A 12,909-nucleotide genomic window follows, 5' to 3' on the forward strand; every position below is an offset into this window, starting at 1 on the left:
GGATATCAGCGGTCATCTAATCCAACCTCATTTTATGGTGGAGGATATGGAAGTAAGTCTAGGAAGGGAAATGACTTGCCTAAGGTCATGGTAGCAAAGCTCTGAGTTGACCTTCCTCTGATATCACCTCCACGTTCTCCTGTGCACATCTTGTTTGATCATACGTGGGTGCAAGTGGTCTTCCTCACTGGGCTGGGAGCCCTTGGAAATAGGGGACCATCTTTTGCCTTTCTTTGTATCTCCGGTGCTTAGCACAGTATCTGGTATATAGTCGGAGCTTAATAAATGCTTGTTATCTTGCCTTGATTTGACTTACCAGGTACTATACAAAGTCATGGGAAGGGTTAGAGAAAGGAAGGATGAATGACGCTCATAACTCACCCCAGTGTAAGGGAACCTGCTGGAGTGAGGTAGTAGGCCTGCAGCCAGGGAGCTCGACATGTGACCATTGGTGACTCACTTCCCCCTTTGGGCCTTGGTTTCCTCATCTGCAAAGTAGGCAGGGTGGCCTTGAGGCTCTCCAAGGTCTTTGCCGGCTCCGTTATTCTGTGGTTCTGAGGATGGAAAATGAGTTCAGTGGGAGTTTGTAGGAAGGAGCTGAGCCAGCTGGAGGAGACGGGGTACAGGGGAACCTGCATGAGGGTGGTACGGGTGGAGCTCAGGCAGTGGGGAATCTGTAAGGCAAATTGGGGAGCTGGGAAGCCCAGAAACACTTAGCCAGAAGAATCCTAGGCCCCAAGATCTCTCCCAACTATAGAAGTTGGGAGAGCCCTTGGAAGGCCCTAGTTGAACCCCTGCCTTTTCCAAAAGCTTCTGGAAACTGAGACAGGCCAGGGAGGATTTGACCCCAGGTCTTGTACCCCCAGAGCCTTGGCTTGAGAAGGGAGGCCGGGCACACATTCCCACAGCCTCCTGGTTGGTTTGTAGCCTGTATCCGGCATGGGGCTTAGATGTTCAGTAACTCAGTGGAAGGAGGCAAGGCCCCAGTCCATCCACAGCAAGCAGTGAAGGACAGACACCTCCAGACTGGCCTCTTGGGCCTTTGTAGCCAAAGGCCGTTTCCATCGTGGCCCCCGTGAAGATGCTGGTGAGACTGGAATGGTTCCCAGTGCCCACCTCTCTTTTGTGGAGCCGGGGCAGGAGCCAGAGCAAACAGCAAACATGCTCAACTGGTTTGGGGCAGGGCTTCCGAGGGGGTGGAGAGAGGGGGCCCTGCCAGGCCCCCGGGCCACGCGGCCCCAGCCCGTGAGCGCCTTCTCTTTCCAGCTCTGTGTGGCATGCCCAGCCACGGAGGTAGAGCAGACCCACGGCCTTTCTAGGGACTGAGCAGGGCAGTCACTTTCAGCCGGAGGAGGCATCGGACAAGAGCCAGCCTCCCTAATTTGTTGGAGTCTTTTTTATAGGAAGTTTCTCCAGATGAATGGGAATCAGCGAAGATCACCAGGAAGGCCGGCCAGCCTGTGAGGTAGGTGGCATGGAAGTGAGCCTCTGGCCCAGGGCTGGGTCTGGGGTGGTGTGGGCATTGGGCCAGCCAGCTGACTGAGCTTATGGCCCCTCCCTTGGTGCTACCAGGACCCCCTAGCCTGACCTATTGCCCCAAGGAACAAACATGGGACTAGGCATCCAGGAACAACCAGAAGCAGAGCCTCACTCAGGTGCTGCAGGGATAGCTTGGGGTCAGGTCAGACAGCACAACCAAGCCGTGGCTGCTTCTGGCCTGGCATCTGCCCCCTCTGTCTGCCCAAAGGTGGGTGAAGGCTACACTTCCAGGGGCCCTGCCCAGGAGGCCACAGAGCAGCCGGGCACACCTGTCTGTCCTCCCAGAACATGCCCGTTAGTGCTGGGGAGGACAGGAGTGTGCAAGTAGCCAGGATGGGGTGATGGCATTGCCTCCTTCCTAGGAGGGTGCCCTTTACAGTAGATTCAGAGTACCTAGTCCTGAGGCCTCCCCATCAGCCCTCTCCTCCCCAGGGAAGCTCTGCTTCCAACATCCCAAGGCCACATGCTTTGGGGCCTTGTACAAAGCCCTTAATTCCAACTGCTAGTCTCAGGGGGTATGTGTGTGATGTGGTATGTGTATGTAGTATGTGTGTATGTGTGATGTAGTATAGTGTGTGTGCTGTGGTATGTGTGGTGTGGTGTGTGTGTATGTGTTGTGGTGTGCTGTGGTGTGGTGTGTGTGTGTGTGTGCAGTGTAGTGTGGTATGATGTGTGTATGTGTGTGTGTGTGTGTGTGTGGTGTGGTGTATGTGTGATGTGGTATGTGTATGTAGTATGTGTGTGTGTGATGTGGTGTGTGTGTGTGTGATGTGGTATGTGCGTGTGTGTGATGTAGTATAGTGTGTGTGCTGTGGTAGGTACATATATATGTATGTATGTGTTTGTGGTGTGGTATGTGTATGTGCGTGTGTATGCAGCCCATCAGTGGTAATGGAGAGCACCTGTGTGCTGTGGTATGTACATATATATGTATGTATGTGTTTGTGGTGTGGTATGTGTATGTAGCATGTGTGTATGTGATGTGGTATGTGTGTGTGTGATGTGGTATAGTGTGTGTGCTGTGGTAGGTACATATATATGTATGTATGCGTTTGTGGTGTGGTATGTGTATGTGCGTGTGTGTGCAGCCCATCAGTGGTAATGGAGAGCACCTGTGTGCCCAGCCCCAGCCCTCTCACACTACCCTGTGATTCTGTGAGAGGAGAAGGTGAGTCTGCCCTCAGGGAGATCCCAGTCTACTTGGGGAGCCAAGGTGGGAACAGATGAAATGTGTCAACGGCATGAGTGGCCTGTGTGTGCCAAGCACCAAAGTCAAAGTAAGGACTAGAAGTCCCAGGAACTCTGCAAGGAGAGAGCTGAGCTGCCTGGGGGCCACGACAGTCTGGGATGGCTTCGTGGACAAGGTAAGGCCAGGGCTGCTGGCTTGGGATGCACTGGAAGAGGCCAGGGGCCTGACACATGTTATCTGTGTGAGCATGGACAGCTCACCGCCCATCTCTGGACCTCAATTTCCTCATGTGTAAAATGAATGGGACAATAATACTGACAGTCTGTACTCCCCAGAGGTGTTGTAGGAAAAGCACCTTTTAAGCCTGAAGGTGCTAAAGACACGTGACTCATCCTAATTAGGATGGGAGTCGAAGAGGAGGGAACAGCGAGAGCTGAGGACCCAGGGTGGGGATAGACATGGCTTAGTCACGGAACAGGAAGGAGACAAGTGTGACGCGGGATTAGAAAATTCACCCTGGAGAACCTTGGGTCGTAACACGGGGACAAGCAGGTTGACACTAGATTGTGGAGGAGGAGCCAGGGATAGTTTTTTGGACCGAGCTGTGCGGCAGTCCAAGGACTGTTGAGGACCACTGACGTGGGGGTGGCCAGCAGCCTGGACAGTGTCTTACACAGTAAGGCCGCCACCCCAGTGGCGCCTGGATTGAAGTGGTAACAGAGTGGGAGGCGGCGGGGGGGGGGGCAGTTTTGGAGAACAAACGTACAGGATGATGAATGACTGGGCGTGAAGGATGGGGCAGAAGAATGCCAACCCCAGTGTGTCTGATCTGGGTAGGTGGGTAGGAGTGGGAGGAGGGCTGCGCGCCGGTGACAGGGGTACAGGCAAAACCAGGAGGTCAGTCGTGGCCAAAGACTTTCCTTTTACATACTTGTATCCCCAGTGCTTAGCCCAGCGCCTGCTACATAGTAGGTACTTCATCGATGTTTCTTGACTTATTATTGACTGAGTTGGAGGTGATGGTGAGGCCTGCTGGTGAATCCAGGGAAAGCAGCAGAGAAGGCGCAGTACCAGAGGACAGAGAAGAATCAGAATAATGTGAGATTACGGAAGCCAAGGCGGGCAGGTGGGCAGCTAGCAGTATCCGAGGTGGCAGAGGGACCAAGAGAATGAAGAGGTTATGGGTGCCTTGAGTGCCAAGAAGGTGGGCAGTGAGAGGAAGGAGGCGAGCCCCAAGGAGTCAGCAGGCAAGGAGATTGGAGCCACCCAAGAGAGGAGGGGAATACGCCCGCCCTGGCAATTCCGAGCAGGGCAGAGGGCTGCCTTGGGAGACCAGAAACCCCTCTTCCTCTATACCCAGAGAGAGACAGTGGAATGAGAGGCATTTTGTGGAAGGGGGCATTCACCTCACTCTGCTTGGCCTCAGAGGGCAGGGCTAGAAGCAATGGGGGAAGGGCCTGAGAGGTAGGTGTAGGATGGAAATCAGGACTGAGCGTGTGCTACCAAGTGACCAGAGCTGTCCCTGAGTGGGAGGGGCCGCCTGGGCTGCCTGAAGGGTTTTGAGCACAACCAGAAGGGCAGTGCCAGTGGTAATGGGAGGGGTTTCCTGACCAGCCACAGGCCGTGCTCAGGGCCTCTAGGTCTTGTGGACACTGGGCCTCAGTATCTGCCTATAGATGGGGCAGAAGCAGATGCTGGCAGTCTGGGTCCTGGGGCTGATGGGACAGAAGGATCTAAGCTTTAGCAAGGGTCAGTCATATTTAAGCAAAGAACTTGGTGGGTAGGTGGGGGCACCTAAGGCCTTTGGCTCATAATAACAGCAACAGTGAGCATTTGCGTTGGAGCCTCACCACAACCTTGAAAAGCAGGCCAAATCATCATCCTCGTTTTCCAGAGGTTAAGTGATTTTACCAGGGTCATACATAATCAGTGTCTGAGGTAGGATTCCAACTCAGGTCTTCTTCACTCCTACCCTCTCTCTCCACCACACCACCTAACTGGCTGTGCCTTCTTTATTCCCTGGGGTGCAAACCCCAGTTGGGGTTGGGGAAAGAAACCAGCAGTGAGCTCTGAGCCTGGGAATAGATCCACCATTTGTCACCAACGGTGAGAATGTGTTTTCCAAACAAAAGGCAATTCAGCGCTCTGCCCTTCCCGTGGCTGCTCCCTTGGCATCAGAGACTTTCTCTTCTGATGAATAGATTATCCCCTTTTATTAAGTGGAAGGCACTTTCGGGAGAGTAGGCAAAAGTTCCCCCCCAGGCCGCTGCCCTGGCCCCTGCCTCCTCTGCCCCCGGTACTTTGTTTGATTGGACTTTTCTTCTTCTGTGGGTCAGAGTTGCTGCGTCCTCCAGCGGGCCAGCAGCAGCACCAGCTAGGTCCTGCAGCGGGCCGGCAGTCCACAGGGGCTGCTCAGTCAGTGCCGAGAAAGGCTTGGGCCCCTCCCTCATGAACGCTAAAGAATGCCTTTGCCTTTGCAAGTGTGTCAGGGGAGTGGGGACCCTGGGGGCCATAGTGCTTGACGGTCCACTTTGTTTTAGGGGGCCTTCTGCTGAGTGATGAAGGGGGAGGAGGGAGCCTGGACATGAGTCCCAGGAGGACTACAGCTGGTACAGCAGGGAGCCAGAGGCAGAAATCCGAACTTGGGCACGGAGCCCATTGGGAGTGTTAGAGGCCTCTTAAAGAGGCCTTTCATTTATCAAGGAAAGCCACTATCTGCCCACGTGCCTGCCCCCTGCCTGCCCTCCTACTTGAGCCACTCGGTAAAACTAGACGCAGCCATCTTTTGGCCTGAGAGCACCAGTGGGCCTTTCTGCTGAGCCCCCACCCATTCTCTGAGAGGGACCCAGGGCACTGCGCTCCTCAGCCTCAAGCCACCCTTTTTGTCCTCCCCCTTGTCCCGGTGAACCCTGTGGTTGGTACAGATAGATGGTGCCCAGACATCAGAGGGCTTCATTCCACAATGCCAACCAGTCTTCAGGTCTTCCCATCACCTCTCACCTGGACAATTGTGATGGCTCCAAATTGGTGTCCTTGCCTCCAGTCTCTCCCTACTCAGCTGCCAAAGTAATTTTCCTAAGGCTAAGGCTGACCTACTCCCTAGGCCCCAGTGGCCCCCCAGCAATCACACCTGGGAGCATTTCAATCTTCTCTTCATCTCCTTCCCCTGCTGCCTCATCTACCATCTCTGTGCCTTTGTGTTGGCTGTTCTCTAGCTGCCACCTCGTGCCATCCTTACTTTGCCCCAAAGCACTTTGAAATGCCACTTTGTGCATTATTTCAGTGAGCTGACAGATGGAAGGCACTTTGTGACCCCTCAAATGCTCTGTAAATGTTGGCTGCTGTTAGTTGTTTTTGTATGAAGCTTTCCCTCCCTCCCCTCACCCCCAGCTGCTAGGTTATTTTGTGTGTGCTTACCTTTGGCTTTGTCTTTTCCCCTGATGGAATGTCTGCTCCTAGAGGGCAAGGCCTGTGTTAGTTTTGTCTTCATCTAGGACGGGGTCTGGCAATTAGTCAATCAATCATTCTGTTACACAGCAGGTGTTTAATGAATGCCTTTTCATGAATAACTGGTAAGGACCTGTCCAACCTTCCATCTGTGAGCCTCTGATGCTTTTGAATGAAGGGGTGTCCTTCCCTGGAGGGGCTCTATGCACTTCTGTCTTGGAGGAAAATGGCATGGTACCCACCCATTTTGACAGCTTTCATTCATTTCAACAATTCAGCAAGGATTGATTCAGCCCCAACTATGATCCTGGGCAAGAGGCCAGGCCTGCCAAGACCAAAAGGACTATTTCCCTGCCCTCTGGGAGCCTAGACACTCCTGGGGGCAAGCAGCCAGCTCTTCTGCAGCTAAGTAAATCTCCTAAACGTTCCCAGTTCCTTCAAGCAATCTAGAACGTGGACCCTGAGTTCACGACCCTGATGGGACCCTCCCCTGGGCACTTCCCAATGCCCTTGATGAATTGTGAGGCCCAGAATTGAACACAATCCTCCAGTCATGGTACAAGCAGGCTGGGATCTCTCTCTTTCAAAGTCAGCTGCTTGAGGTGTGTGCGCCTGCCCTCAGGATGATGGCAAGCCACACCTTCCCAGTGTGGTCTGGTATGAGGAGGGGCCTAAAATACCGGGGGGGGGGCAAAAAGGAGCTCCCACTGGTGGAGGGAAGGCTGGCAGACGGGTGCGAGTGTGGCCTGTTGGGTGATGCCAACACGGGTGATGTTGGGTGACATGGAGGATTTCAGATGGGCCCAGGCTAAGAACAGCTGTGACCTGGGCTAGCTGAGCCAATTGCTTCCCTCAGTGAGATCACTGACCCATCATGTTCTTGGCTTCTCCCTCCATGACTTGCCAACTATTACAAGCCCCAAGTCCTCTTCACAGGAGCTGTTTGCCGGCCCCGTCGCCTGACCATGTACTAGTACAGATGACTTTTTGAACCCAAGTGTAGAACTTGACATTTATGGCCTTTATGCCTCTTTCAGCCTCTTCCTGTCGGTCCATTGTTCTAGGCTGTTAAGATATTTGGGGATCCTTGTTCTGCCATCTAGTGGGTTAGTGCTTCCTCCTAGGCCATATCATCCATAAATTGGATAAACAAGCTGTCTGTGGCTCCTCTAAATGCCTAAAAATAAATAAAAAATAAAAATAAAATAAAGTTGCTGCTGAGCACAGGGTGAGGATGAGGCCGGATAGATGCCATAGGCACAGGGCTGGAGAGCAACCTCCCAGTGGAATGCATCTCTCTCATCTGACCTGGGAACTGCCTCAGTAGATTCACTGGGGATACAGGTGGGAGGAGCAGCCTGGCTCCCTTCTTGAGAACTCTTGATTCTAGGTTCGGCAGGAAGGAAGTCATGGTAAGTGAAGCTGCCCTCAGTAACTTCACGTCATTAAAGTCAAGTCAAGTCAAGCTCATTGCTGGGGACTGCAAGGGACCTCCGAGGCCATCTAGCCCAACCCCCCATTTTCTAGGGGAAGAAGCTGAGGTCCAGGGAGGGGGAAGAGACGTGAGATGAGTCCTCCAGCAAGGGCCAGAGCCAAAGCCTGACCCCAAGGCCTCTGGCTGCAGAGGCCTGGCCTGTTCACTGACCCATGCAGAGGTGGTGGCAGCCCAGAAGCCAAGAAGTGAAGCTGGAGGGGAGGAGACAAACTGAGGCCCGGGGAGGTGTTTGGAGGGGAGCCATTTGCTTGTTGCCACAGCTGTTGGTGTTGGCCTTTCTGAGCACCACTTGGGCCTCAGCCATTGACTGGTGGCTGGCAGGGTGGCAGTGAGGCCCAGGAAGTGTAAGTGGGAGCTGCCTCCTCCATCTTGGGAGGTTACTATTCTTCCCGTTTTACAGATGTGCCACCTGAGACCCAGCTAGGAAGTGGCAAAGACTTGACACCAAGAGCCCAGGGCCCGAGCGCTTCCCCCTGACTCCTTCCAAGCCCCGTCTTGGGCCAGGCTGAAGAGCAGCACCAGGAGCTGGAGGCTAGAAGCTCATCTTTGGGGAGAAGATGGGCAGAAGGGCTGGGGCGGGGGAAGCATGCCCCCCAACTGCCACCGTTAACAAATGAGGGCAGGGCGTGAAGGCTAATGACTCAATTAAGAGAAGGACAGTGAGGGACCTGGGAGAGCAAAGAGGGAGCTCGGATTCCAGAGCATTCTGGGAAGTGGCAAAAGGAGTCAGGGATGGAGGCTTTGAACCAAGAACAAGAACGTGCCTGGGGTGGGGGCGGCTGTGGAGGAGGGCCAGGAGCTTGCCAGAATTCAATGTGCCTCAGTTCAGCCATCACTTGCTCAGTGTATGTAGCAGGCCTATTGAGTGATGGGGACATGAAGGCAGGCAGGAAGCTCCTAGTCTACTGGAGGTGAGGTTCTTGGCAGAAGGGAGTCCAGGTTTGGAGGAAGGAGTCACAGCTGCCTGCCAGAAGGATCCGTAGAGACGGCTGAACTTGGAGGCAGGAAAGAAGGAAAGCAAGAAAGCCTGACACTTCCTAACTCTGTGATCCTGGGCAATTCACTTTAACCACTGTCTGCCTCAGTTTCCCTCTCTGTAAAAATGGGGATAATTCCATCACCTGCCTCCCTGGGGTATTGTGAGGGACCAAATGAGGTGACTTGTGGAAATGCTCTCTGCAGCTGTCATCCACGATCACTTTGTGAGACAGGCGTATCCTTGGAGGAGGCCCTATTCTAAAAGGAGGAGTTTGGGGCAGAATAATGCTCTCCCTTCTCACCTTCAAGGCTCAGTTCACTGGAGGCCTCCCCTGGTCTTCCACCTCCCACCCTCCACCAAATACAAGCTTGTGTTTTAGATGACAGGGAAGGGACCCGAAAAAGTTGCGACAGGCCGCAGAACAGCCGAATCTAATAAAGTGAAACCTAGTAAGAATGAATGGAAAGGCCTGTACTTAGGCTGGGGAAAAATACACTTCCCAAGTACAGGCTGGGAGTTCCTGGGGGAAGATTGGGAGCTCTAGCTAACTGAGAGCTCCCTCGTGGCCACCAGTGGGATGTGACTGCCCAAATGAGCAGGCCTGAAGCATGCTGAATGGGAAGGCAACAGGCCTATAATCCTCCACCCAGTGAAACCTCAGATCCCAGTTGGGGGCCTGTGGTCAAGCCTGAGTAGCAGATATGAGGAAGGACATTGGCATCTTAGAGTGGGTCCAAGGGAGAGGGAGTAGTAGCCTGGAGGTGGGAGGGCCTGAGAGGTTCAGTCTGGACAAGAGAAGGCTTAGTTGTCACCAAGCATTTGAAAGGTTGGCGTGTAGAAGAGAGCTGTTTGACCCCAGTGGGAAGACCCAGGGACAGTGGAGGGAAGGAAGGGCATTGACCAGGAGGCCTTGGGAGGCAATGCCCCGACCCTTGCAGGTGCTGTTCAGACATACTTCAGGTAGGGCTTGAACTCAGGGCACAGCGTAGCTGCTTAGGGAGCCATTGGAAGGCTGAGGCCCCAGGTGAGAAGAGACCAGCCAATTCAGCTTGCTGTCTTGGCCCAGGGTTCCTATGGTCTTTGGGAACTGGCTGGGCTCAAGGGCAGAGCAGCTGCTGGGAGGGGTGTGGAGAAGGAGGGAAAACAGGATCCTTGGTCCTGGCCCCCAGAGCTTGGCCAACACCATGTCTTATTTGGATTTTTAAAAAAAAAAATAGCCTTGGTCTCCATGGTGATTATTGAATGGCTATTCTGGCTGGTCAGTTAATTGAACCACCAGAATTTCCTGCCACTGGGCAATGCTTAGCCCACAAGCAGGCTGGAGAACACTTTAGAAACTGATGAGAAGATGGTCTTTGAAAGCCCGAAGGGGCACTCAGCACAACTGGCTCAGCCCAGATGGGGTCATGATGGTCCCAGAATTAGGGCTGGCAAGGACCTCCAGAAATTACCTGCTCTGACCCCCACATTTTCTACGTCAAGAAACTGAGGCCCTGAGAGGTAGCGCGACTTTTGGGAGACCTGAGTTCAAATCCAGCTCCAGGCCCTTAACCTCATCTGCCTCAGTTTCCTTACCTGTGAAATGGGGATAATGATTATGTTTAGCTCCCAAAGTTGTGCCATATAAAGGCCAGCTATTACCATTATTTCCCACATCACCTTGCCCGGATTTGAACCAAATCTCCTTTGGACTCTTTTCCCCGTATCCTACTATCTCTTACACACGTGACCATGCCCATGTAGACTGCCTACCACCAGGCTTGTGCCCCCGTGAATGGAGCACACAGGAATCTTTCTGGAGAGGAAGCACGGGGTTGTGGGACAAAGGGTGGGGCTTTGGGATCCGCTCTGTTACTCTGTGGGAATCAATGCTGTTTTCCAGGGACCGGCCTCATTATAAGATTGGCTGCCCACGCGCTTGCTTTGAGAGCCCTGGGCGTGAGCGGTCAGCGTGTTACCGAGTGGCCTCCTCCCTTGACCTCTTGTGTGACTACGATCACTCAGTGGGGACCCTGACGGGCAGTGCTGTCTATGAGCAGGGCAGCTTCGGGGTCGGACCCCGTCCGCTTCGGGGTCGGGCCTTCTCGGAGAGTCACATCAACTTGGACCCTCCAAGCACACGGGCTAGAGAGAGAAGAGAGCTCTTGACCAAAGTGGACGAGACCCGGCCAGATCCTCTGGGAGCAAGAAAGAAGGCCCCACCTCCCCCACGGCCCCCACCTCCCAACTGGGCGAAATACAGGGGCCACCGGCTATCTCAGCACTCCCAGTATGCCGGCCTAGAGACCTCAGGCAGCCGGCGGTCTGACACAGCCCTGGAGCAGCCTCGCCCCCAGGGGGCCCAGGTGGAGGTGGGAAGGAAGAGATCCCAGAGCCTCCCTCCGGAGCCACAACCTACAGGTGACAGGCCTCAGCACTACCACCCTGCTGGGGTATGGAGAATGCCAGAGCAGTTGGGCCTCAAGCCAGATCCCGCAGCCTCAGCCAGGCAAGTCTTTCTATAAGGCCCAGGGGCCCCCAGGGCTGCCGTGCCCAATCCGCAGAGATCGTCCTAGGCTGGCCCTGCACCTTGAGCTGGGCGACTTCCCCCTAACCTAGCTTGAGTAGCCTGCATCCTCTCTTTGCTTACTCTTGAGCAGGCTGTGGGCCTCTTCTCATCTTCCTTCTCCCCTCAGAAATGAGAAGCACGGGCAGTGAAGGCATCTGACAGTAGCCAGGCACATAGGCTCCTTCTGGAAAGGGATGTAACAGGCTGCATCTCAAGGCTTCTCACAGCCTCGAATCCCTCTCACCCTCTTGCCTGACTTTGAACAGTTGGACACTATGCACGCCAGCTTCCTTTTTCCTCTCTCTTCTCCCTCTTTGTTCAGGCATCATCTTTGCAAGGCCTCTGTCCACTGTGCTGTACAGTGCTGCCCACCCTACTGGCCCCCAGACAGGCCCTGGAATGGCCAGCTCTCTCGGGTTCACTCTCAGAAGCCCTCGTGGCCTTTGCATGCCCATTAATGCCGTGGAGAAGCTCTTGCCTGCTATGGTCACAGGCACTTTTAAAGCCCTCTTTGGACACACTCGGGGCTCTGAGGGAGAGGTTCACATGGGCAGTAAGTGGCTGAGCAGGGAGCTGGCCCGAGGCCCCTTGCCGCCAAGGCAGGTGCCCTTCCCCTGCACCACATCCATTGCTTCAATTCGAATTCCAAGGCCTTTTATTGACAATAAGCTGGTTCCTGGAAAATTTATCAGGCCAATTTATTGGGAGCAGCCATTGCCCCCTATGGGGCTTCTCAGCCTGGGTTGAATCCCATTTTCTCCCTGAACCCCATCTCGCTACTCCTAGCTGGTCCCGTACCACATATGCTCCTAGCTTGCATTTCTCCTGCTTGTTTGCAGCAGTCTGGGATGAGGGTGGGGTCCTCATTATTCCCCTGGCCCCTGAGCAAGCAGACAAACTTCCCCTGGGGTCAGGGGTAGTGGTGTTGAGGGCACATGTTTGTAGCAGGATGCATCTCCGACTTTGATCCCGGGTCCCAGCTACCTCACCTGGTGGCCAGGCTATTGCCCACCTCCAGTATCTGGAGGCTCCTCCAATCCCATGTTCTTAGCCTCAGCTGAAGGCTCAATGGCCCCTTCCCTGGTTCTTTACACAAGAGTACATACCTAGGAGCCAGAAGGGAAGAACATCTCTCTGGCACAGGGCCCAGTGGTGGTAAGAGCACCAGAAGGAAGTCTTGGCCAAGGCATTGGCCAGCCTAGAGCACTGCTTTATCTCGTCCATATCTAAGCCCCTGAGTTTACAGAGAAGGCAGCTGAGGCGAGCCCAAGAGGGAGGGGACCTAGAATTATAGACCATCTGAGCAGGAAGGGACTGAAGAGGTCTGCTCATCCCACTGGCTTGTTTTCCAGAAGAGGCCCACGAAGGGGCATGCTTATAGACCAAGGTCACTCATAGCCGGGCCGAGTTTGGAGGCTCAGGTCTGCTAATGCCCAGTCCACTTCTCTTGTGCCTAGCCCATTTCTCTGGAGAGGTTTTACCCAGCATCCAAGGGAGTAAAGGCCTTTGGGAATCACTGGCATTCTCCGCCCCCCTACCCCCACCCCCTGCCCATTTCCCCACCAAGCCCTTTTCCTGCTTCACGTCCCATAGGAACTGAAGAGGCCTTTTCTTTCTGGGCCCAGGAAATGGCATCATATTACAAGATCCCTTCCAGCCCTGACATTCCATGTTCTAAGGTCCCTTCCAACTCTGACATTCTCTGGTCCATG

The 12,909-nt window shown here is 54.2% G+C and overlaps 1 protein-coding gene across 3 annotated transcripts in view; it reads left to right on the top strand.

Annotated features, from left to right (window-relative positions):
- The window catches only part of SHROOM4 (shroom family member 4), a 141,795-nt gene that overhangs the window by 122,780 nt on the left and 6,106 nt on the right, over positions 1 to 12,909 (top strand). For all 3 annotated transcript variants that reach the window (XM_027837549.1, XM_027837564.1, XM_027837555.1), the window contains 2 exons: positions 1,404 to 1,465; positions 10,532 to 11,137. In XM_027837549.1, the coding sequence (XP_027693350.1) occupies positions 1,404 to 1,465; positions 10,532 to 11,137 (668 nt within the window). The remainder of the gene's footprint in view (positions 1 to 1,403; positions 1,466 to 10,531; positions 11,138 to 12,909) is intronic.

Source organism: Vombatus ursinus, unplaced genomic scaffold (assembly GCF_900497805.2).
Source record: "Vombatus ursinus unplaced genomic scaffold, bare-nosed wombat genome assembly UNPS02004571.1, whole genome shotgun sequence".
NCBI classification, from domain to species: Eukaryota; Metazoa; Chordata; class Mammalia; order Diprotodontia; family Vombatidae; genus Vombatus; species Vombatus ursinus.